The sequence below is a fragment of the Lepus europaeus genome, chromosome 18 (assembly GCF_033115175.1).
Source record: "Lepus europaeus isolate LE1 chromosome 18, mLepTim1.pri, whole genome shotgun sequence".
Classification (NCBI taxonomy): Eukaryota; Metazoa; Chordata; class Mammalia; order Lagomorpha; family Leporidae; genus Lepus; species Lepus europaeus.
This window is the reverse complement of record NC_084844.1, coordinates 65,144,403-65,168,874: the sequence shown is the minus strand read 5'-3', so window position 1 is coordinate 65,168,874 and position 24,472 is coordinate 65,144,403. Positions and strand designations below refer to the sequence as shown.

The window sequence follows — 24,472 nt, the reverse complement described above, 5'->3', positions numbered from 1 at the left end:
AGCTCTGTGGTGCAGCAGGTTAAAGCCCTGGCCTGAAGCGCTGGCATCCCATATGGGAGCTGGTTCTAGTCCCAGCTGCTCCTCTTCTGATCCAGCTCTCTGCTATGGCCTAGGAAAGCAATGGAAGGTGGCCCAAGTCCCTGGGCACGTGCACACACATGGGAGACCCAGAAGAAGCTCCTGGCTCCTGGCTTCAGACTGGCGCAGCTCTGGCCATTTGGGGAGTGAACCAGCAGAGGAAGACCTTTCTTTCTGTATCTCCCTCTCACTGTCTGTAAACTCTACCTCTCAAATAAATGAATAAAATCTTTAAAAAAAGAAAAGAAAAAAAATAGGCTGATACTAGAAATTCGAACTCCAAACTGACAATGTTTTATAATAAGAAACTAAATCACATTTAAGACAACTACATAATATACATGTTCATGCCATTAATGGCTTGATTCTGACTTAATTTAGATAAAATAATGACTTTACTTTTATATATGGTATATGGAAGTGACAACATATAAGGCAATAAGGATAACATAGGCTGCTTTTCCTGGAGATCTAAAGCATGATGGTCATTCATGTCAATATCATTCACATTCCTCACAAAATGATTTAATTTTAATGACATTCTATAACAGAGTGAATGTTTTCCTAATGAATCATTTTTTTCATAGTCTTTTAAACAATTTCTGAAGCAAAACTAAGTCAACTGTACTCTACAGGAGTTGTATCAGCTATTATTGGTGAAAATCAAAATGTAAAAATAACAAATGATTTATATTGACACAGGGAGTCAGTTTAAATAGGCAACCATCACAATAAAGAATCACCAAATGGCTGGGACTAACCAAATTATGGGCCTCAAAGGGAATCTCAAGCTTCAGAAGAAAATATATTTTACCAAAGTCAGCAGCTAAGAAGAAAAATACAAACATTTTGTTTTATTCCCTTCAAACATCAAAATTGACTAAATGGTGAGGCACATGACTGCAAAAGAACTGTGCTCTGAGTTAAATTCAGCTGTTTCCTGAGTTATACATAAGCTAAGATTTAAAGCTAGATAGATGTTCAATAATAGGAGACATTCCAGAAATGAAAACAGTGAGAAGAATTATACAGGGTACAAATCAAATTTTGCAAATATGCATCCACAGTCTCTTCAAAATAAGTCCAGTTTATAGTTGTACTTAAACTATAGCCAGTTGATTCTGTTGATTGAAGTCAGATGCCATGCCGAATGAGCAAGATGCGGAGGATACCTGGCAAATGGCACTGGGTAAAAGAAATTGAGAAAATCTACACACTGACCCCAAAATAAACTTGAGTCCTCAGATCCAAGAACAAAGTTATTCAAATAGCCGTACTATATATAAGACACATTATTGGGGGCCAGCACTGTGGTATAGCAGGTAAAGCCACTGCCTGCAGTGCCAGCATCCCATATGGGTGCCAGTTTAAGTCTTGGTAGCTCCACTTCTGATCCAGCTCTCTATTATTGCCTGGGGAAGCAGTAAAAGATGGACCAACTTCTTGGGCCCCTGCACCCACGTGGGAGACTGGGAGGAAGCTCCTTTATCCTGGCTTTGGATCAGCTCAGCTCCAGCCATTGGAACCATCTGGACAGTGAACCAGCAGATGAAAGAACTCTCTCTCTCTCTCTCTCTCTCTCTCTCTCTTTCTCTTTCTTTCTTTCTCTCTCTCTCTTTCATTATGTCTGCCTCTCTGTAGCTCTGCCTTTTAAATAAATACATTTTTTTAAAAAACACAAATATATATTTTTTTATTTTTGACAGGCAGGGTGGACAGTGAGAGAGAGAGACAGAGAGAAAGGTCTTCCTTTTGCCGTTGGTTCACCCTCCAATGGCTGCTGCAGCCTGCATGCTGCGGCTGGTGCACCACACTGATCTGAAGACAGGAGCCAGGTGCTTCTCCTGGTCTCCCATGGGGTGCAGGGCCCAAGCACTTGGGCCATCCTCCACTGCACTCCCGGGCCATAGCAGAGAGCTGGCCTGGAAGAGGGGCAACTGGGACAGAATTCCGAGCCCCAACCAGGACTAGAACCTGGTGTGCCGGCACCACAAGGTGAAGGATTAGCCTGTTGAGCCACAGCGCCGGCCACAAATATTATTTTTTGCTAAAGCACAAGTACATTTCCCCAATAAATAATATATTCCTACTTTTCATATTCAAAGAAGAGGATGGTATTCTCAAAAATATTGTACGTACTTTTCTAAGTAAAACTTAAACCATATGGTGACTGTGATAATGCATACCTCTCATATATCAAGAATAATAAAAAGAATCCAAAAATTTAGAAATAGAACAAAATACAGTGCCAGAAATGAACTATCAAACTGATATAATTGGGTATTAGCCACTACTAATGAGAAAGCTACCAAAAACATCTAGAGAAAATTTTGAGAAACTTTTCCATGTAAAAGTAAAAATCTGAGCATGATATTTTACTTTCAGTGAAAGGATTTTTTGATGAAAGAATAAATTTTTGTGAAAGAGATAAAAACTCTACAGATAGGGAGAGGAAAAATATAAGGTAAATGATGCACAAATTTCTTCAAAAATGACACTTACATGAAATAGAAAAAGCTGGTATAGAGGAGCTCATTCTCACATTAACCCAGAAGAGCTTCCCAGTGACCTGTACTGCTACCATCATGGGAAGATGTGGCTACATAACACAAGATGCTATATATCCCCATTAGGTACTAAAAATGGTGATCTATGTATTTCCTGTATAATCAGCCTCCTGGGAACAGAGTGATTGCAGCAGAACTCAGGTCTACATATATGACACCTGTGAGGGATTCTGATTATTTATTAATTGCTGATTTTATCAGTTTGTGTTTTTAAAAACTGTGCTGTAATGGATAAATTGAAATTCAAGAACATCTGCAGCTTTATTTTTTAATTCTTCTGAGTGCATTGTGGTTATAGAACCCACATTTACTCATGACATACTTTAGCAGGGTAAAAACCAAAAGGACTCCATTTGAAAATATTTTAAAAACTAATATTTGTTTGGGAGCTCCTGTATGATTATTTAAAATGATGCTTGATCTCATTAACGAAAATAACTTGTTAGCCATCAATGAATACTATTCCACATATAGGCAAAGTGTTCTAGTGGAATTATTCACATAATATACCTGGGTAATAAGGTGTGTGTTTTCCAAAATCATTCTGCAAATTTAAATTTGCACTGTCTGGTATTTGCTTATCTAGAAAGTGTTTAAATCCATGTGATCATCTTTCCACTTGTTCCTCTGTCCATACGTCTAAGAAAAAAATAATTACATTTGTAAGATCTAGACTTAAACTTCATTTTCTCCTTCTGGTTTCTGCCATGAACTAAGTAGAGGTGAACTCAAGGGTTTCATAAAGCTTCTGCTCTTACTCTTGTTCCTATCAAATGAGGGTGGACATCGATTCTGTAATCAGGTTGATGCAAACTTGTGTGGTAATATCATGGGGAAGCTGATTCTTGGCCCACAGGTAATCTCACATTTACTCTCTGCATAAGGTATGAATTGACCGGCTCCTTTTTCTTTTCAGCTTCTGTAATTGTCCATCAATGACATTCAAGAGACTTCCCAGCCCAAGTGCCTTTATTTCAGACCACAGAAGTAATTGTACCACCAATACTTAGGTCTCAGGGCCTATATATTTAAATAGTAAATGAAATTGTAGTGATCAAACAACTAGATTAACATCAAGGAATTATGAATACTCATCTCCTTTCCCAAGAATTGTTTTTTCTTGTAGTGGTGGTCGCATACCTCTGCCAGGAGGAGTTGTTCATTTTGAAATTGTAGATATATATTCCATGGAGAAACTTTGAGAGAAGAAAGCTTAACTCTCAGGCACTCACCATTATAAACAATGGTCAATAGAATCTGCTTTTATGAAAAGACATACCTTATTCAGCTTTGAAATCTATTTTTAAGGGTAAACAGGGCAATCTATAATCATCTTTTAAACTTTTATTATTCATATAAAATATTCATATTTATAGTACAGAGTGATTATTTCTTATCAGTGAAATCTTACTTTCAATGAGTGTAAGGTATTATTTACTAGTACACATTTATCAGCACCCACATAACCATACTTCTGATGATCTCTCCTTTCTTTGTCTCTCATATTCATGTTGCTTGACATGTACCAAAAGTAATTCATAGTTATTATGTTTCAATAGTCCAAAGAAAATGGTAAACCTCAGGTAGCTGCTTTTGCAGAAGTACTAAATAAAGCAAATATTTTGTAACCAAGATGTCTTCTGTTAACATATCCAAGAAGAGGAACCTCCTGAGAATTTAGATGGAAGCACTCAATGCCTAGTGTTGGCTAACAGATTCTACTTTTCTATCTCACTATTATTTCTCCATTGTTTGATTGGAATACATGTTTTAATGGGTAGTGATCAGGCTTCTCGGATCATACCTTACCCATGATGACGTGTGGTTAGCTTTTGGGATTTCCATGACCCCACTACCTGGAATGAGTCCCCAGTCAAATAGGCCTTTTCTTAATAGCTGTCATGCCTCTCCTTATATACTTTCTTTTGCTTGTCCCAAATCACAGCAATGAATCTGGAAATTAGAAATAAATTATTAATGTGCAACTTTTCACCAAAATTTAGGTTACCAGATATTTAAGAATGCATACCCATAAGTATTTAATGTGTTGAAATAGTTCCTACACTCCTATCCTGATGTATTCCATTTTCATGGCAATGACACTTATATACATTCACTTCTTGAAGAAGTATTGTATTGGTGATGTGGAAAATAATTGACACTATTTTTTAAATATTATTATCTTGTCTGCCTCTAGAATTCTGCAGTGTACAGGCAAATTTACTTTAAAAACCTGTATTCTATTTGTCTGATTGTTGTACAAATATGTTGTAGTATTTTAACCCAGTCACTTTTTCATTAAATCTTTGTGATTTGGTTAACAAGAAATTCCATTTTGTAATCAAGTGGATTGACCAAGACATGAGCTAGGTGAATGTATATATTTCCATTTGGGTGGAATATTCCACACTGTGTTTAGTAAATTCTTGTTGGTTCTTCAAAAAAGAATAGGTTTTTGCAAGCCAACCTTATAAAAGGATACTGGAAACTTCTAGTCAGTTTCCTCTACTTGGTGTGTGTGTGTGTGTATATCTATCTATATCTATATCTATATCTATATCTATATCTATATCGATATCGATATTTATATTACATTTATTTATACATATATATATAGCATGTAAAGATTTATTTATTTATTTGAAAACCAGAGTTACACAGAGAGAGAAGAGGCAGAGAGAGAGAGAGAGAGAGAGAGGTCTTCCATCTGCTGGTTCACTCCCCAATTGTCTGCAACAGCCAGAGCTTGCTGATCTGAAGCCAGGAGCCAGGAGATTTTTGGGGGTCTCCCACTTGATTGCAGGGGCCCAAGGAACCTGGGCGATCTTCTACTGCTTTCCCAGGCCATAGCAGAGAGCTAGACTGGAAGTGGAGCAGCCAGGTCTTGAACCAGCTCACTTATGGGATGCTGGCACTGCAAGCACCAGCTTTACCCACTATGCCACAGTGCCAGCCCCTTGGTATATTTATAATGGACCAGCACAAAGCTATTGTTCTCCCAATTACTGCTTTAATTATCTCCCAAGGTCTTTAGTGCCTAGTTTACTTATGTCACTGAAACTCTGAAAACCCAAGAATCTCTTCCACTGTCCATCTTAGGCTTCATGGTTGAAAATTTCTGTTAGTGAGTAGAAAATAATCATGAATACATAAACTGTGCAGATGATGGAACTGTTGAAAGTTCCTTAGAAAGCCAGTGGTAACCATTGGAGACTGTACACAGGAGGCTTCTTCTCTAGCACTGTATTATCTCATCCTAGAAATGAGCCAAAGTAGTCTTCTAACCAGATGATAGCATATATATATTACTGATTTTCCTCATCCTATTAAAAGTTAATAAAATGAACAAATTCAAGATTCAAACAGCCACTGAAATACTTTCATAATACTTGATTTGTAAATATTTTGGATAAAGTGTTCTGAAATACTATGAAAAGCTTCCTGTTGAATTGATCCCTTAATCATTATATAGTGCCCCTCTTTGTCTCTCTTAACAGTTTTTTTTTGTGTGTGTTAAAGTTTATTTTCTCTGATATTAAGATGGCTACACAAGTTCTTTTTTTGGTTTCTGTTGGCATGGAATATCTTTTTCCAACCTTTCACTTTCAGTCTGTATGCACTTTTGTTGGAAAGATGTGTTTCTTGTAAGCAGCAAATAGATGGGTTTTGTTTTTTAATCCATTCAGCCAGTCCAAGTGTTTTAACTGGAGAGTTGAGGCCATTTACATTCAACTTGACTATTGGTAAGTAGTGACTTTGCCCTGCAATTTTTTCAAGATATTTCTAATATATACTTTGAACTTCCTGTGATCTTTTACTGAGAGATTTTCTTCCTTTACCTTCTTTTTTTTTTCCTTTTTACAGACAGAGTGGACAGTAAGAGAGAGACAGACAGAAAGGTCTTCCTTTTGCCGTTGGTTCACCCTCCAATGGCCGCCGCGGTAGCGCGCTGCGGCCGGCGCACCGCGCTGATCCGATGGCAGGAGCCAGGTGCTAATCCTGGTCTCCCATGGGGTGCAGGACCCAAGGACTTGGGCCATCCTCCACTGCACTCCCTGGCCACAGCAGAGAGCTGGCCTGGAAGAGGGGCAACCGGGACAGGATCGGTGCCCCGACCGGGACTAGAACCCGGTGTGCCGGCGCCGCAAGGCGGAGGATTAGCCTAGTGAGCCGCGGCGCCGGCTACCTTCTTTTTGTATTGATGACCATGTTTCTGTGAACTATGAAGTGAAGTTGTTTCTGTGAAACAACTAGGAAGCCAGTATCACCTTAGTTCCTAAATCTGAAAAGCATACAACAGGGAAAGAAAACTATAGAACAATAACCCTGATGAACATAGATACAAAAATCCTCCCCAAATACTAGCTAATCGATTCCAACAACACATCAGAAAGATTATTCTCCTAGACTATGTGGGATTTAGTTCTGTAATACAGGGATGGTTCAACATTCACAAATCAATCAGTGTGATTTGTCACATCAACGTACTGAAGGAAAAAATCATATAGGTAGTCAATAAAGCATTTGATAAAATTTAATACCCTTTCATGATAACAACCTTAAACAAATGAGGTATATAAGGAATATTCCTAAACACAATCAGGGTAATTTATGACAAGTTCACGGCCAGTATCTTATTGAATGGAGGAAAAGTTGGAAGCATTACCACTAAAATCCAGAACCAGACAATGATGCCCACTCTCACAATTGTTATTCAATATAGTCCAGGAAATTTCAGCCATAGCCATAAAGCAAAAAAGGAAAAAAAAAACAGATCAAAAGGATGAATATTGGAAAAGAGGTATTCCATCTATCTGTATTTGTGGACAACATGATTCTATATATAGGAGATCTGAAAGACTCCACTTAGAGATTTTTGGAACTCATAAAACTCTTTGGTAACGTGGCAGGATGTAAAATCAACACAAGAAAAAAAACCAAAAGTCTTTGTATACACAGACAATGACATGTATAGAAAGAACTTCTAAGATTAATCCCATTCACAATAGCTACAAACAGTTACTTTGGAATAAATTTAACCAAGGATGTAAAAGATCTCTATGATGAAAATTAAAAAAACATTAAATAAAGAAATAGAAGACACAAAAAATAGAAGAATGTTCCATGTTTATGGATTGAAAAAATATTATTAAAATGTCCATACTACTAAAAGCAATTCATATTTCTAAATCAAAATACCAATGACATTCTTCTCATACGTAGAACAAAATTATGCTAAAATTCAGATGGAAACACAAGAGACCTCAAATAGCTAAGCTCTTTTATATGACACAAACTAAGCTAGAGGTATCAAAATACCAAATGCTAAGGCGTACACAAGGTAGTTACCATCAAAACAGCCTGATATTGGCAGAAAAACAGACCAATGGAACAGAATATTATCTACATAATTCAATCCATTCATCCACAATCAACTTATCTTTGACAAAGGAGCTAAAAAATCTCTTGAAAAAGGAAAAATCTCTTTAAAAATGGTTCCAGGAAAATTGGATCTCCATGTGGAAAAGTATGAAGTTACTTTACAACTTACACAAAAATCCACTCAAAATGGATCAAAGACATCAATATACAACCCAATACCTCTAAGTCATTGGGGAATCTCTGTAAAATATTGGAAGAGGCAAACACTTCTTGAGAAAGACCCCCAAAATGCAGGCAATCAAAATCAAAGTTGACAAATGGAATTACATCAAGCTGAGATGCTTCTGATTGGCAAAAGAAACACTCAGCAAAGTGAAGAGGCAACAGATAGAATGGAAGAAAATATTTTCAAATTATGTAAGTGATAAAGGGTTAATATCTAGAATCTATAAATATATCAAGAAATTCAACAACAATACAAACAATCCAATTAAGAAATGGGCAATGGACTTGAATGGACATTTTTGAAAAAAAATCAAATGTCCAACAAACAGTTAAAAATGTTCAGGACAGGATTACTAACCATTTTGGAAATGCCAATCAAATCCCTAAAGAGGGCCCCTCACCCCAGTTAGAATGGCTCACATACAGAAATCAACAAACATCAAATGCTGGCAAGGATGCAGAGAAAAATGTATCCTAATGCAAAAGGTCCAGCCACTAAGGAAGACAGGAAGATACCTCAGAAATTGAATAAAAACCTAAAATAGGATCCAGCCAACTCACTCCTTGGAATTTTCAAAAATCAGAAGAAATCAGCATATGAAAGAGTTATATGTATCCCCATGTTCACTGAAGCTCACTTAACTATAGATAACATATGGAATCAACCCTGATGCACATCAGTTGAAAACTGGATAAAGAAATTACGGTATATATATATATTATGGAGCACTACCTACTAGTAAAAAAAAAATGAAATCCTGTATTTTGCAATAAGATGAATGCAACTGGAAACCATTATACTTAGTGAAATCAGGCAGTCCCCAAAAGACAGGTATCATACATCTTCCATGATCAGTGATAACTACAATAAAATGTATTTGAGTAAAATGGAAATTTTGAGATTTTTTGATTTGTTAAAGCCCTTGTATGCTTTGTTAAACAGCAACATATTTTTTCCTCATACGATTTACTGAGCTTTTATTCAGTGTAGGGTTAAATGATTTAGTATAACAACCTTTATGAGTGAGTATAAAGTAAACTGAAAAATGATCTTTGTAAAAATTAAGTGTGGGAATAAGTGAGGGAGGAGGAACAGTTGGAGCAGGAGCAGGAGGGAGGGTAGGATGGAAGTGTCACTATTTTTCTTATTTCTATCTCTCTCTACGTATATATGAAATACATGAGACTTGTACAAATTAAATAAAATTTAAAAAAATTGTTTGGAAATTTAAAGGGTACAATCAAATGACCCAACTTATGGGTCTTAGGAGTTCCTGAAGGAGTGGAGAGAATGGTTTAGAAAGCATTTCCATAAAATAATTACAGAAAAACGCTCCAGTTTGGAGAAAGAAAAGAATGTCCTAGTACAGGAAGCATACAGAACTCCTAATAGTCATGACCAGAAAAGATCTTCACCGCAGTGCATTGCAGTGAAACATTCAACAATAAAACATAAAGAAAAGTTTCTAAGTTGTGCATGAGAGAAATGCCAGATTATTTTCAGAGACATTCCAACTAGACCCACAGCTGACTTCTCATCAGAATCTCTATTGGCTAAAGAAGAATGCAGATACATAGTCCAAGTTTTAAGAGAAAAAAATGAGAACAGAATACCGGACTCTGCAAAGCTAACACTTATGAATGAAGGTGAAATAACGACCTTTCATAACAAACAGAAATTGAATTTGTCACCATTCAGCCAGCCTTATGAAACATGCTTCAGGATATGCTACACACAGAAATGCAGGAAGATATTCATCATTATGAAAAAATGGGAAGACAAAAAATCTCCCAGTAAAGTACAAAATAAATCTAAAGTAAACAATTAGAGTATGTATGGAAAAATCTCAGGGCCATATCATTACTTATCAGTAATAACCTTGAATGAAAGGGCCTCAATTCTCCAGTTAAAACATATAGAAGATTAAAAACCAAGACTCAACAAGATGTAGCTTTCAAGAATCACAGCTCACCAACAAAGACACACACAGACTGAAACTGAAAGACTGGAAAATGATATTTGATGCTAATGGAAAGCAAAAAAGAGCAGTTATAAAAATCCTAATATCAGACAAAATAGACTTTTAAAAAACTGTTAAGAGAGACTAAGAGGGACACTATAATGATTAAGGGATCAACTCAACAGGAAACTGTGACTACAGTAAATGAATATAAGTCCAATTATAAGGTACCTGGTAATTTAAAAGAATAATTTAAAAAGAAATATTAATGAGTTCAAAGAGAAGCAAAGACTACAATAGTAATGGAGGACTTTGACAAGCCACTTTCATCAATGGACAGATCTACTAGACAGAAAATCAACAAAGAAATGACAGTTCATTGACACCAGGGACCAAATGGATCTAACTGAAATCTGCAAAATTTTTCATTGCTAAGTTAAAGAATACTCATTCTTTTCATCAGTCTATGGGACTTTCTCTAGAATAGATCATATGCTAGGCAATAAAGCATATCTCAACAATACCATGCATCATCTCATACCACAAAGGAATGGAGTTGGAAATCAAGAACTCAAGAAGCTCGAGAACATATGTGAATACATGGAGGATGAACAACATGCTCATGAATGAATAGTAGGTAACAGAAGAAATTTAAAAAATCAAAAAAATCCAGTAACAAATGAAGAAGATGATAATATGTCAAAACTTATGAGATGTAACAAAAGCAGGGTTAAGAGAGAAATTTATAGCAATTGGTGCTTACATCAATGAATTGGAAACATACCAAATAAATAAGCTATCAATGCATCTCAGGGACCTAGTAAAGCAACAACAAAACAAACTCCACATCACTAGGAGGAAATAAATAATTAATATTAGGGAAAAATAAACATGATTGAAACCAAAAATACAAAAGATCAGCGAGATGAAATCAAAACAGCCTGGTATTGGTATTGGTAAAAAAAAAAAAGGGAGAGAGAGAGAGAGAGAGAGAGAGAGAGAGAGAGATGTGTAGACCAATGGAAGGAGTAGAAACTTCAGGAATCATCCATGCATCTGCAACTAACTGATCATTGACAAAGGAGCTAAAATAAATCCTTGAATCAAGAGCAGTCTCTTCAACAAATGATGCCGGGAAAACTGGATCTCCACATACAGAAGTATGAAACAAGACCCCTACTTTACACCTTACACAAAAATCCATCCAACATGGATCAAAGACCTAAATCTATGATATGACAAAATACTATCAAATTACTAGAGTATACATTGGAGGAACTCTGCAACACATTGGCAGAGGAAGAATCTTATTGAAAAAGATCCCAAAAGCACAAGCAATCAAAGCCAAAATTGACAAATGGGATTACACCAAGTGGAGAAGCTTCTGCCCTGCAAAGAAAAAACTCAGCCAAATAAAGAGGCAACTGACAGAATGGGAGAAAACATTTGCAAACTAGTAATCAGAATACACAAAATGTCAAGAAATATAACAAGAAGAAAACAAATAACCTGGTTAAAAAGGGGACTAAAGACTTGGGCAGCCTTTGTTTCAAGAGAGGAAATTCAAATGGCAATAAACACATGAAAAAATGTTCAGGATCACCAGCCATTAGAGAAATGCAGATCAAACTACAATGATGTTTCACCTCACTGCAGTTACAATAGCTCCAATACAGAAATCAGAAACAACAAATTCTGGCCAGGATGAAGGAAAAAAAATCCTAATCTATCCTAATCCATTGTTGATGGGGATGCAAACTGGTGCAATTACATTAAAACAAATCAGTATATGAAAAATTTATCTGTACCCCCATGTTCAATGCAACTCAATCCACAAGAGCTAAGATAAGAGATCTACCCAGATGTCCATCAACTGAAATCTAGATAAAGAAAATGTGGTATATATACACCAAGGAATACTACACATTGTTAAAAAAGTGATATTTTGCTGTCTGAAAAAAAAGGATGCAACTGGAAATCATTATACTTAGTGAAATAAGCCAGTCCCCAAAAGAAAAATATCATATATTATTTCCGATCTGTGGTAAGTAATAGAGTAACTAAAAAGTAATCTATAGGAGTGAAGTTGACATTTTGAATTCAGTGATTTTTCTTCAAGAATTATTTTATTTATATGAAAGACAGATTTAGAGAGATAGAGCCAGAGAGAGAGGTCTTCTATTCCACTGGTTCACTCTCAAAATGACCTCAATGCACAGAGCTGAACTGATCCAAAGTCAGGAGCCAGGAGCCTCTTCCAGTTCTCCCATGCAGGTACAGTGGTCCACGGACTTGGGAAATCTTCTACTGTTTTTCCAGGCCACCAGCAGAGGGCTGGATCAGAAGAGGAGCAGCTGGGACTCGAACTGGTGCCCATTCGGAATACTGGCACTGAAGTCTAGGGCTTTAACCTGCTGTGCCACAGTGCCAGCCCCTTGCAGTGATTTTTAAGTCTTTGTCTCTACTGTTCAGGTTCAGTGTTCTTTTGTGTTTTTTCTTCATACTATTTGTTGAACTCTTTACTTAGAGGATGGTTATTTTCACGAGTATAACAAATTGAAAATAGATGTTTGTAAAAAAAAATAATAATGCGATGGGGGGAGGAAAAGGTTGGGCACATGTGCTTATGGAGGGCAGGGTGGAAAGTATCACTATGTTCCTGAATCTATATATATGAAGTACAGCAATTTGTATATTTTAAATAAATCATTTAAAGACTTCTATATGAGATTATCATTTTTACTCTCATGATAAAATATTTTATGCACATAGAAACTTAGAGAACAAGATATAAGTCTATACTAGTATTCAAGCCCCTCAAATATCCCAAATGGATTAGTCCAAATCTGATGTGAAAATTTGATGGGTTAAATTGTTATACATCATTTTGAAAATTCTGTATTTATCCAATATCTAGTCTCTGGATTTATGGTTGTACAATGCCATTCCTGAGAATCCATGGTTGACCCCACCCAGAGAATCTTCTCTGTTGGGCCCTCAGAACTGCCCACCCAGGGCAGACACATAAGAAATCATGGACTGATATTTTATCTTAATGGGATAGGAATTAATAAACTTATGTAACCATCTGGTTTTTGTAAAATTTACTTATTCATTTGAAAGAGTTACAGAGAAGGACAAGGCAGAGAGACAGAGGGAGCTAGAGGTCTTCCATCTGCTGGCTCATACCCAAATGATTTCAATGGCTGGAACCGAAATGTTCTGAAACCAGGAACCTGGAGCTTTCTTTGGAGTCTCCCACTTGGATGCAGGGTCCAAGCACTTGGGCCATATTCTGCTGTTTTCCTAGGCATATTATAGAGTGCTAGATCAGAAGTGGAGCAGCTGGGACTAGAATCAGCACCGCTTAAAGTCAGGAGGCTAGAACTCAATGTGGTCTTCCACAAGATCCAAATATTTAAACCATCACCTGGTACCTCCAACTATGTGCAGTATCAGGCAACTAGAATCAGAAGTGAAGCTGAATCTAGGTATTCAGACATCCCAAGTGCTTTATTAAACACTACACCAAAGATCTTTCTCCAAATCAACTAATCTTAAACTTGAATCCATAATATAATGTTTGTTCACAACATTTCATTCCTCCAGTCTTGTGGCTGTGTTTCTGTTAAGTGGCCCTGTATGACCTGTTCTTCATCACCAGGCACTTTTTTCTATAACAAATGCACAAAGCTCTTTCATTCATCTAGTTTGACTATGCCAGGCTCTCTTAAAGCTCACTCAAGTTAACAGGGCTATAAAAAGTTCAAAGACAATATCCAGTAATACACAATGGCCTCAGACTCCAAATCTAAGCACATCAGTTGATAGCAAATTCTTGGCTGGATACAGTTCAAAGTGATATGGAGACCAGCTGGCTCACATTAGCTACCAATTAACCTGCATTTCTTCTGTGAACTTTCTTCCCTTTCTCACATTTTCTATGCCCTCACTCTTCATCTGGCATGAGGTTCCAAATAAGACCCTCATATATACTCCTATCTCAGCCTTGTTTTGAAGGAAAACAAAACTAAGATGGAAAGAAATCCAAGGAGGTCAAAATATCTCCCACCCTGATCAAGTCATAGATAATCAAACAAAGCCCATAGGGAAGAAGACTCCTTAAGTATAGAGGAAAGCAAGACTCCAAGCCAGAAAATGTACAATTACTTGACATAAGAAATTATTCCATCATCAGTCAGCAAGTTAACCAGTGCCTCTGTCAATAGAACCTATAACACATGTAGGAAATGAACTCCAAAACAAAAATTCAAAGAAATTAGTGGATTTCTGACAATAACTGTCCTTTCCCTGTCCCTGAGGATTATTTGTAAATAACATATATCACAATGAACTTTAGAAGAAAGAAATTTATTGAGGCATCAGTGATTAGAAACATTGGAAAAGCAAAAATGACACAAAACAAATAAACCAAAAGAATCATATTCCATCCAGACTTAAGAAATGACTTCCAGAGGCACACCACATTATTTATATTCCAACAACAATAATTATAAGGAAATAATTTTCATGTATTAATACTTAGATGTGGATCAGGGAGCTAATTGATCCATCTGTTGCTGACCCTACTAGCAAATTTCTGTCAAGTTTCCCAGATATGATCAGTTTTTTGACTTCTACCACCAGATTGTTCTCATGTTTCATGAAATTTCAGTCACCTCCAGGTTGGTAGCAAGACAATCTGGCTACCTATTGTTACTGTCAAAAATGATCACAAACTTAATGACTTAAAAAAAGGAAAATGTATACTGTCACTATTTGAAGGATAAAAGTGAAATCACTCTTTTTGGCTCAAACTGAAATGCAGGGAGTAAGGTCTGTGCTCCAGCCAGTATCTACAGAATAATCTTTTTATTGCCAACTCCAGCTTCTGGTAGCCTCTGTCTTTATGATTACATCACTTTTATCTTTGCCTTCATGATGACATTAATTTTTTTCTTTGAGTATAAACCTCCTTTTGCCTTTGGATTGTGAGCACACATGTGATTCTAGCCAGGACTACATGGAAAACCCCAGTAACACAATGCAAAGGTCTTTAATACAATCACATATATAAAGTATTTGGACATAATACTCCCACCTTCCATGAGAAATGCACCAACTTAGTTGGGGGCCTAGAAAAATCCTCAGCCATACAATATTATGGAAAATTAGTTCTGAGTAAGATGGAAGCCAACCCAGACAAAATAGCAGCCCAGCAAATCACTTTCACTGAAACTGCCAACCATTCATTTTCTTTTAAATTTCTGATTATACTAAGATTTGATTTGATGAAGACTTGAAAGAAGCTGAAGTACTTGGACAGGGACAATGAGCTTTTTCTAATGGGCAGTAATGGAGGTGGAAGGATGATATACAGGATTGTCCTCCAAATGGGAAATAAAAGGGACATTACAGTTAGATGATCATCATAGCATTTGTAGCCCATTTATCATGGAATGGTCATGCAACTTGGGTAGACTGTCCATCCTAAGTATATCCTGAGGTCTGAACTGAATGTAAATCTGATTAAAATCCAGAAAGGACTGTGTAAATTGGGAAAAGATAAAAACACACATTTTCAATAAAACTGAGGGTCAATTTTAGCAGTAGGGAGTAATACAACCCAAATTCTTGTCTCTGGGCAAGAAATTAAGGGAAGAAAAGTATAAAATAGGGGATCATAAATGAAATATTTAAAATGGATTGCACACTCAGTAACACAGAAAATCTTAGGAGATAAAGTCTTGCAATTTATAGGATTTGAGATACTCCCATTATAGAGTGAGGGTGATGTGTGCAAAAACTCCTACTTGAATATACAAACAGACGGCAGGTAGTATAGTATAATCCAGAAATGCACACAGATAACTTGGAAGTTCACATGAGTATACAGGTGACCACAGGCTCATTCTATATACTGGATGAAACACTCATCACCCAGGGCTGGAGTATGGAATTATGGCTGGAACATGTGTCAGTTCACATGCCTGTGGTCATATCACTTATTTGTACTACAATACTACAATAATGTGGAGAAAGAATCCTAGGCAGGCAATAACACTGCTATACAACAATAACTTTGTGATTGGTGAAGATATTCCAAGTAACTGTTACAATAACTGTTGAATCAACTGTTGCAACTGTTTACACGTGGAAGCATGGTTAGCCCATCTCCATTACAATTCATCATGTGAATTTCCTAACATTTGATGAGGTGTGGTTGTATCTAAGAATTCTTCTAGACACATGACACTTTCAGAGACTTCTCCCTGTAATCTTGCTAAGTTTTGCAGAAGTTTGCCTTACAGTAAAGGTTTTTCCAATTGCATTACAGTCAAAGGATTTTCCCTTTGGTGAGTTCTCAGTTAACTACTGAGAGATGACTTATGGTAATCTCATTTCTGAGTCACTTCTTGAGAACTGAAGACTGATTTATAGGAGATGATTTTTTTAAGCATTCCTTACATTTTTTTTTTCTTTCTGGATTCTCTGATGTCTACTGATATCTAATTTCTGGCTGAAGGTTTTCTCATATTTACTGCATTTGAAGGATCCTCTTTTTTGAATTCTGTATCAGTGTAACCATGAATCCCAGGAAAATAGTTTTTCTACATTCATTACACTTGTAAGAAACCCCCTTTGTGAATTCTTTGATTATAACAATTGATTTCTGATGAATGGCTTTTTTTCACACTAATAACTTTCATTAGCTTTCTCCCTTACATGAGTCCCAATTGTATGGGGCATGGTTTCTAACAAAAGGCTTTGTCACAAAAATTACATTGATTTTGGGAAAAAGCTCTTCCACATTCAGTATATTCTTAAACTCTTTCCTTTATTTGAATTCCATGATGTGTTGTGAGGCATTACTTCTGACAAAAGGATCTCTTACATTTATTACATTCAAAAGTTGCTACCTTGTGAATTCTCTGATAAGGCGTGATTTTGTCAAAGAGCTTTCCAACATTCATTGCATTCATAAGGTTTTTCCCCATGTAATGTCTGATGTATTAAGAGGTATGACGTCCAGGTAAAGGCTTTTTCACATGCGCTATATTCAAAAGGGTTTTCCCCTATATGATGTGCAATTAGGGCTGAATTATAGTTAAAAAGTTTCTGAGTCATTACATTCATAAGTTTTCTCCCCCTTGTGGATTCCCTGGTGCATTGAATTCTCTTATTGCCAAAGTCTTTTCCACATTCTTTACATTCATAAGGCTTCCCCCTGTATGAATTCTCTGGTGTTCAATGAGGTCTGATTTTTGGCCAAAAGCCTTTCCATTAGTCATTAGCTTAATGAGGTTTCTCACCTGTGTGAATTCTCTGGCGTGTAGGAGTTGTGTTTTTTTATAAAAGGCTTTTCCAGTCATTACACTCATGACATTTCTCTCCTGTGCTAGTTCTCTGACACATTGAGTTGTGACATATTTACAAAGGCTTTTCCTCACTCATTACATTCATAATGTTTCTCCCCTGTGTGAGTTTTATGATGTATTACTAGACTTGCCTTCAGGAAAAAGTATTTTCCAGTCATTACATTAATAGGGTTAACCTCCTGTGTGACTTCTGATGTCTGCCAAGGTTCGGCTGATTGCCAAAGGCTTTTCCACAGTCACTACATTTATAGGGTTTTTCACCTGTGTGAGTTCTCTGATGCGTTATGAGGTTTGACTTCTGGCCAAAGGTTTTTCCACAGTCACTACATTCATAAGGTTTCTCACCTGTGTGAGTTCTCTGATGCATTCTGAGGCTTGACTTCTGGCCAAAGGCTTTTCCACAGTCATTACATTCATAAGGCTTCTCCCCTGTGTGAATTCTCTGATGCATTATTAGGCTTGTCTTCTGGCCAAAGGCTTTCCCACAGTTATTACATTCATAAGGCTTCTCCCCTGTGTGAATTCTCTGATGTCTAATGAGGTCTGGCTGATTGCCAAAGGCTTTTCCACAGTCATTACATTCATAAGGTTTCTCCCCTGTGTGAATTCTCTGATGAATCATTAGGTTTGATTTGTGGCCAAAGGCTTTTCCACAGTCATTACATTCATAAGGTTTCTCTCCTGTGTGAATTCTCTGATGCATTATGAGACTTGATTTCTGGCCAAAAGCTTTTCTACAGACATTACATTCATAAGGTTTCTCTCCCGTGTGAATTCTCTGATGCATTATGAGACTTGACTTCTGGCCAAAGACTTTTCCACAGTCATTACATCCATAAGGTTTCTCCCCTGTATGAATTCTCTGATGCATTATGAGGTTTGACTTCTGGCCAAAGGCTTTTCCACAGTCAAAACATTTATAAGGTTTCTCCCCTGTGTGAATTCTCTGATGCATTGTGAGGTTTGACTTCTGACCAAAGGCTTTTCCACAGTCATTACATTCGTAAAGTTTCTCCCCTGTGTGAATTCTCTGATGCATTGTGAGGTTTGACTTCTGACCAAAGGCTTTTCCATAGTCATTGCATTCATAAGGCTTCTGCCCTTTGTGAATTCTCTGCTGATTACTGAGGTCAGACTTGTTCAAAAACTCTTTTCCATAGTCCTTACATTCATGAGGTTTCTCCTCTGTGTGAATTCTCTGTTCCGTTATGAGGTATGGTTTTGGGAAAGAGGCTTTTCTACTATCAATACACTCATGAGGTTTCATCTGTATGTGAATTTTCTGTTGTCTAATGTAATCTGACTCCTGGTGAGTGGTATCTCCACATTCAACACACATATTGGGGTTTCCCTGTGTGTGAGTACTGTGATGGATGCTATGGCAGGAATTACAACTGAATGATTTTTCACAGGGTTTACCTGCATAGGGTTTTTTCTCTAAATGAGGCCTCTGATTTATGGCAAGATGTGATTGGTAAATAACAGGCTCCACATACCTAATATATTCATAAAATTTCTCTCTTATGTGGGTTTGTTGATGTGCACTGAGGTTAGCGCTTTCATGGAAAGTATTTACTATTTGAGTTGCCTTTCCAACAGTGATAGTTGACTTATTACAGGTTTCTCCCTTACAAACCCTCTCAGATTTACAGAACACCTTCCTTGTGAAGACTTCACTTTGTCCAATATGCTCAGATGTCTGGTTCACAGTCTGAATCTTGTGACATTGACTAAGAGGCTCATAGAACTGGAGAGAGTTCCCAGGTACCTTAGTGGCATCAAATTTCTCTTCAGCTTGTAGTTGATCAGACCCACTTTGGGGATACACATTGTGACATACATTGCATTCTTCGGGTTTAATTCTTGAATAATTTCTCTTTCTGATAATTAGTTTGGGAATATGGCTTGAACTTAAATTAAATGTTTTTCTTAATTCAGCTATCTTTGGAGTTGATGTATTGTTATTTTTCTTAACATTAAGATTCAGACTTTTGTCCTGACATTCCTGGTTGGTCCTAACCAGGTCATCCCTTTTCACAGCAACTGAAATGAGAAAAAAACAAACAACCACTTCACTGAATCACATATAACTTTCTCCTTGCTAACTTATGTAAATAGAATTAAGTTACTTGGTATTCAAATGGCATAAGATATTAACAAAATTAATATGAGAAACTTAGTTATGATCATTATATGTTTTTTCTCCTTAATATATTAAATTGCATCAATAGGTCTCCAAAAGTTCAATCATGATCTTGTTCACTACCTGAATTCTATTCAGGTATGGCAGAATGGCTTTTGCAGTAAGATGTATTAACTCATTGCTTGGGATGCCTGCATCCCAAAGCAGTGCCAGTTTGAGACCTGACTCCTCTGCCTACAATACAGCTCTCTGCTTTGCATATAGCTCTCTGCTTCTGTAACCTGGGAGGCTTCAGATGATGGTTCATGTGCTTGGGACCCTGTGGTGCACCACAGAAGACTAGATGGAATTCCAGGCTATTGGCTTCAGACTAGTCAGACCTAACTGTTGCAGTCATTTGCAGAGTGAGTTAAAAGATCTCTCTTCTCTCATTGTCATTCTGCTTTTCACACAGATGAACAACTACACAAGATTTCAATGAATGGACAAATATTTAGCAAAAATTTTCACCCATTGCCTAGCAACAAGTTTTTTCCTTGTGCTTTTGCTCCAGTTTATATTTATAAAAATTGTGTATTTTGTGCTTCTCTAATATTTCAGGTAGAAATATGAGAAAGTTTTACTGGATCATTTACTTTAAGGTGAAGAAGAATGAAATGCATTTTGTGTTCTAAACAGGACCACATTTAAGGAGCAGTATTTGAATGTATGATTGCCTCATGTTTAGTCTTCCCTAGGAAATAGCATTTGTAGGATTTTTCAAATGAAAAACTCTTTTGTTTGCACTTTATGACAGCTTCCCCATATTCCTAAGTAAATCTGACATCTTCAGCTTCTCATATTTTCAACTGGTAGAGAAAAGCCACAGTACACCATCTTGGGTATAAACTCCCTACCAGTTTAAGGAATATGTTTCTACAACAAAGGGTGTGTTTACTTTCTTTGAAATGTCTTTTCTAACTCATTCTGAAAACACCAGCTGTGGTAATCTCCTCTCAATTCTTTCTCTTTTTTTTTTTGACAGGCAGAATGGATAGTGAGAGAGAGAAAGAGACAGAAAGGTCTTCCTTTTTGCCGTTGGTTCACCCTCCAATGGCCGCTGCGGCCGGCGCATCATGCTGATCCGAAGCCAGGAGCCAGGTGCTTCTCCTGGTCTCCCATGCAGGTGCAGGGCCCAAGCACTTGGGCCATCCTCCACTGCCTTCCCAGGCCATAGCAGAGAGCTGGCCTGGAAGAGGGGCAACTGGGATAGAATCTGGTGCTCCGACCGGGACTAGAACACGGTGTGCAAGCGCCACAAGGTGGAGGATTAGCCTGTTAAGCCACGGCGCTGGCCACCTCTCAATTCTTTCTATAAACATTCCTCTGTGATAATTTAAGTTTCTGGAGGCTTTTGATTAGTTGTCTCCTATTTCCACAGAGAACCTCATTTCCTATGCTGTTTTTACAGTTTCTTATTTTCAATGACAATGAAAAATAAGAATTCATAATTCAAACTCTTCTCCCAAACAAATATGAGCCATTCAACATGAACCTATGAGGTTAGTTGACCTTGGGATTGAGAAACTCATGAATTTCTTGGTGAGTCTAGGATCACTTATTTTCATGTTCCTATACAAGTTCATGCTTAGATTTATGATTTTTGATGTCACAGCACAGAGGCTTACTCCTGATCATCTTTTAGCATTTACTCATTTATTTACTTACTTCAAAGCCAAAGAGACAAGGATTGAGGCACAAAGAGAATAAAAGAGAGGGTTGCCAGCCACAGGCTCACTCCTCAAATGTTTCCAACAACCTATCATTTTCTTATTTATTTGAGAGGCCTAGGGAAAGAACAAAAGGAAAAAGAGGCAAAGAAAGAGAGCACATAATTATTGGTTCAGTTATAAGATGCTTAAAATAGCAAGGTCTGTGCCTGGCCAAAACCATGAGCAATGAGTAAGAAAAAAATTTGTATAACTGTGCAATTAACAACCACTGAAGGAATTAATAAATGCATGAAGGAAAAGGTATGAAAGTGTGGAGAATGACAAGTTAGAATTTGTAGAATGAATCTACCTAGGAAAAAACCTTAGTAAAATATCAGAAAAGCATTGGAATTTTTTTTTAATTCAAAGAACATCTTCACCAAGAAAAAAAGAGACAGGCATTGGTATCCCTAGATATTCTAGAATACCGGATATACAAATCCAGCTGTCATCAGGATAAAGATTTGAGAAAAATTCATGGAAAGAGCATCAGTCAACACCTACTGCACTGCTCCTACTTTGGCCTCCCTGCCCATTATGTGAAGACTGACCTGGAAGGCTCTGAGGTAGGCATTCTTCCCCCATCCAGGGCTCTGCTCCTTGCTCCAACTTCAAGATCAAGTCAGGTTTGGTCATGCAGTGCCCTATTAATGGAAACAATGTCAGATTTTGTGAACTCACAATCTTGGGTTATTTAAAAGACTACAGCTTGGTCCAGGTGCTCTGCAACAAAGGTACCAATCTGAATACTTTCTTGATGTTAGAAATTCAGATTATTCATGTTCTCAAATTCTACACCTTCCAAATAAGATACTTTATAAAGTGTTTACTTATTTGTCAAAGAGCAAAAAAATATTACCATTGGGAATGTGATGGGTGTCACTCACCCAAGGAGAACAGGATGCTGTAGGTCTCCAGCATCACATCTCTGTACAAGATTTTTTGAGCATTGTCCATGTTCTGCCATTCCTCCCAGGTGAAATACACAGCCAGGTCTTCAAATCCTATCATCACCTGCAATAGAACACCTCTGGTCAACATATGTACTCTGTCACAAAACAAACACTAAAAGTTGTGTATCTTGTATACAGGTATGAAGGAAGAAGGAAGGATGCGGTTTCATTTTAGACTTGAACATTTGGACAATCATATTAGAAGCATTAAGTAGTGAGTCAAACTATTGTCTGAAAGCTGTGAAAAATGCCCAAGCTAGAGGGAAAGAAGAGTTTCAGATCAAAAGGGCTATATCTGTCAAGGGGATTACATAACAGGCTGAAAGGGGGATAATACTGACTTTTGAGTGCGCAATGTTAAAGTGAGGAATTTAGAAGTATGTTGGGAAAAAGACAAGGTCCTATCAGTGAAGCTTTAATGAGAATGAACACAGAAGAATTTCCAGGAAAACATCATCCACAGCCACTTCAAATATGGCAGAGGAAAAATATTTTAAAGAGAGGGCAGGTATTTAGTTTAGTGCTTATGACACCAGCTGAGAACCCAACTTCTACTTCAGAATGCCCAGGTTGGAATTCCAGTTCCAGTTCTAGTTCATAGCTCTCAGCTAATGAAGACCTGGGGAAGCAGTAGTGATGCCATCAACGAGGCAGGCCTAGACTCTATTCTAGCTCCTGGTTTCAATCCTGCCCACCTCTGCTGGGTATGGTTATTTAGGGAGTGAATAAATGCATGGGAGCTCTCTCTCTCTCTCTCTCTCTCTCTCTCTCTCTCTCTCTTTCTGTCCATTAACTTCTTCCCCTGTCAAGCTCATAAATATTTTTAAATAAGAGAGAACATTCATTTAAGACAGACAATGGAAAATAGCTTTTGGCTTTGTCTACGACTATTCTACTGATGAAAATTTGAAGAACTAAAATAACATTACATCAAATTAAAGGAAAACAATGGAATTATTTACCCAAAAACAGTACTTGGGGAAGTCTGTACTACAGTCTGCATTTCTGATTAATTGAGAGAAATGCATAAAGATTTGTTTTAGAAACTGCAGTAGGCACCAGCAATGTGATGTAGCAGGTTAAGCCTCCATCTCCAATTCTGTCAACCCTTGTGAACTTACAATTTGAGTCCTGCCTCTCAATTCCAACCCAGCTCCATTGCTGATATACCTGAAAGAGTACTGAAAGACAGCCTGAGTATTTGGGCCACATCCCCTAATATGGGTGACCAAAATGGAGTCCCAGGCTCTTGGTTTAGCCTGACCCAGTATCAGCCATTGTGGCCATTTTGGGAAATGGAGCAGAAAGATGGAAGATATCTCTTTTTCTATCCCCCCAGTCTATCCCAATCTCTGGAACTTTGCCTTTCAAATAAATAAATGAATAAATCTTAAAACTACAAAATAGAAAGAGGGAGCCAAGATGGCAGATAGTGAGGACGTGCGCCGTAGTTTGGGAAAATAAAGTTTCATAAAAGTGGAATTACTGTAGCCTCAGGAAAAGACTCAAGACTTCTCTTCAGAAACCCTACAAGCTAGGAGAGAATGGTGAGACATAGCCCAGGTGCTAAGAGAGAAAAACTGCCAGCCCAGAATATTATATCCTGCAAAGCTCTCATTTATGAATGAAGGTGAAATAAAGACCTTTCACAGCAAACAGACATTGAAAGAATTTGTCGCCACTCGTCCAGCCCTGCAAAAGATGCTTAAAGATGTGTTACATACAGAAACACAGAAACACGGTAACAAAATGAAAGAAGATAAAGGAAACCTCTCAGCAAAAGATCACAGGAGTCTCAAACCATTTGTTAGAAAAAATCTTTGGCAAATGACAGGGCAAAGTTACTCCTTCTCAATAGTCACATTGAATGTTAATGGCCTGAACTGTCCAGTTGAAAGACACCAATTGGCTGATTGGGTTAAGGAACAAAACCCATCTTTTTGCTGCTTACAAGAAACTCATCTTTCCAACAATGATGCATACAGACTGAAAGTGAAAGGCTGGAAAAAGATATACCATGCCAACAGAAATGA

At 37.3% G+C, this 24,472-nt stretch overlaps 1 protein-coding gene across 1 annotated transcript; it reads right to left on the bottom strand.

Annotated features, from left to right (window-relative positions):
• Positions 1 to 17,082: 17,082 nt before the first annotated feature.
• On the bottom strand, positions 17,083 to 22,443 carry LOC133746910 (zinc finger protein 883-like). Its single transcript, XM_062175138.1, has 3 exons — positions 22,374 to 22,443; positions 17,769 to 19,635; positions 17,083 to 17,218 (listed from the first exon to the last, which is right to left on the bottom strand). Exons 1-3 carry the CDS (start codon positions 22,441 to 22,443, stop codon positions 17,083 to 17,085), a joined length of 2,073 nt encoding a protein of 690 aa, XP_062031122.1.
• Positions 22,444 to 24,472: the final 2,029 nt, after the last annotated feature.

Coding starts and splice junctions, on each gene's coding strand:
- LOC133746910 (XM_062175138.1), bottom strand. CDS start 22,443: ATGGACAATGCTCAAAAAATCTTGTACAGAGATGTGATGCTGGAGACC. Junction 19,636..22,373: donor CAGCATCCTGTTCTCCTTGG/GTGAGTGACACC, acceptor TTCTCATTTCAG/TTGCTGTGAAAAGGGATGAC. Junction 17,219..17,768: donor CATCAGAAGTCACACAGGAG/GTTAACCCTATT, acceptor TTAATACATCAG/ACATTACATGGGGAAAAACC.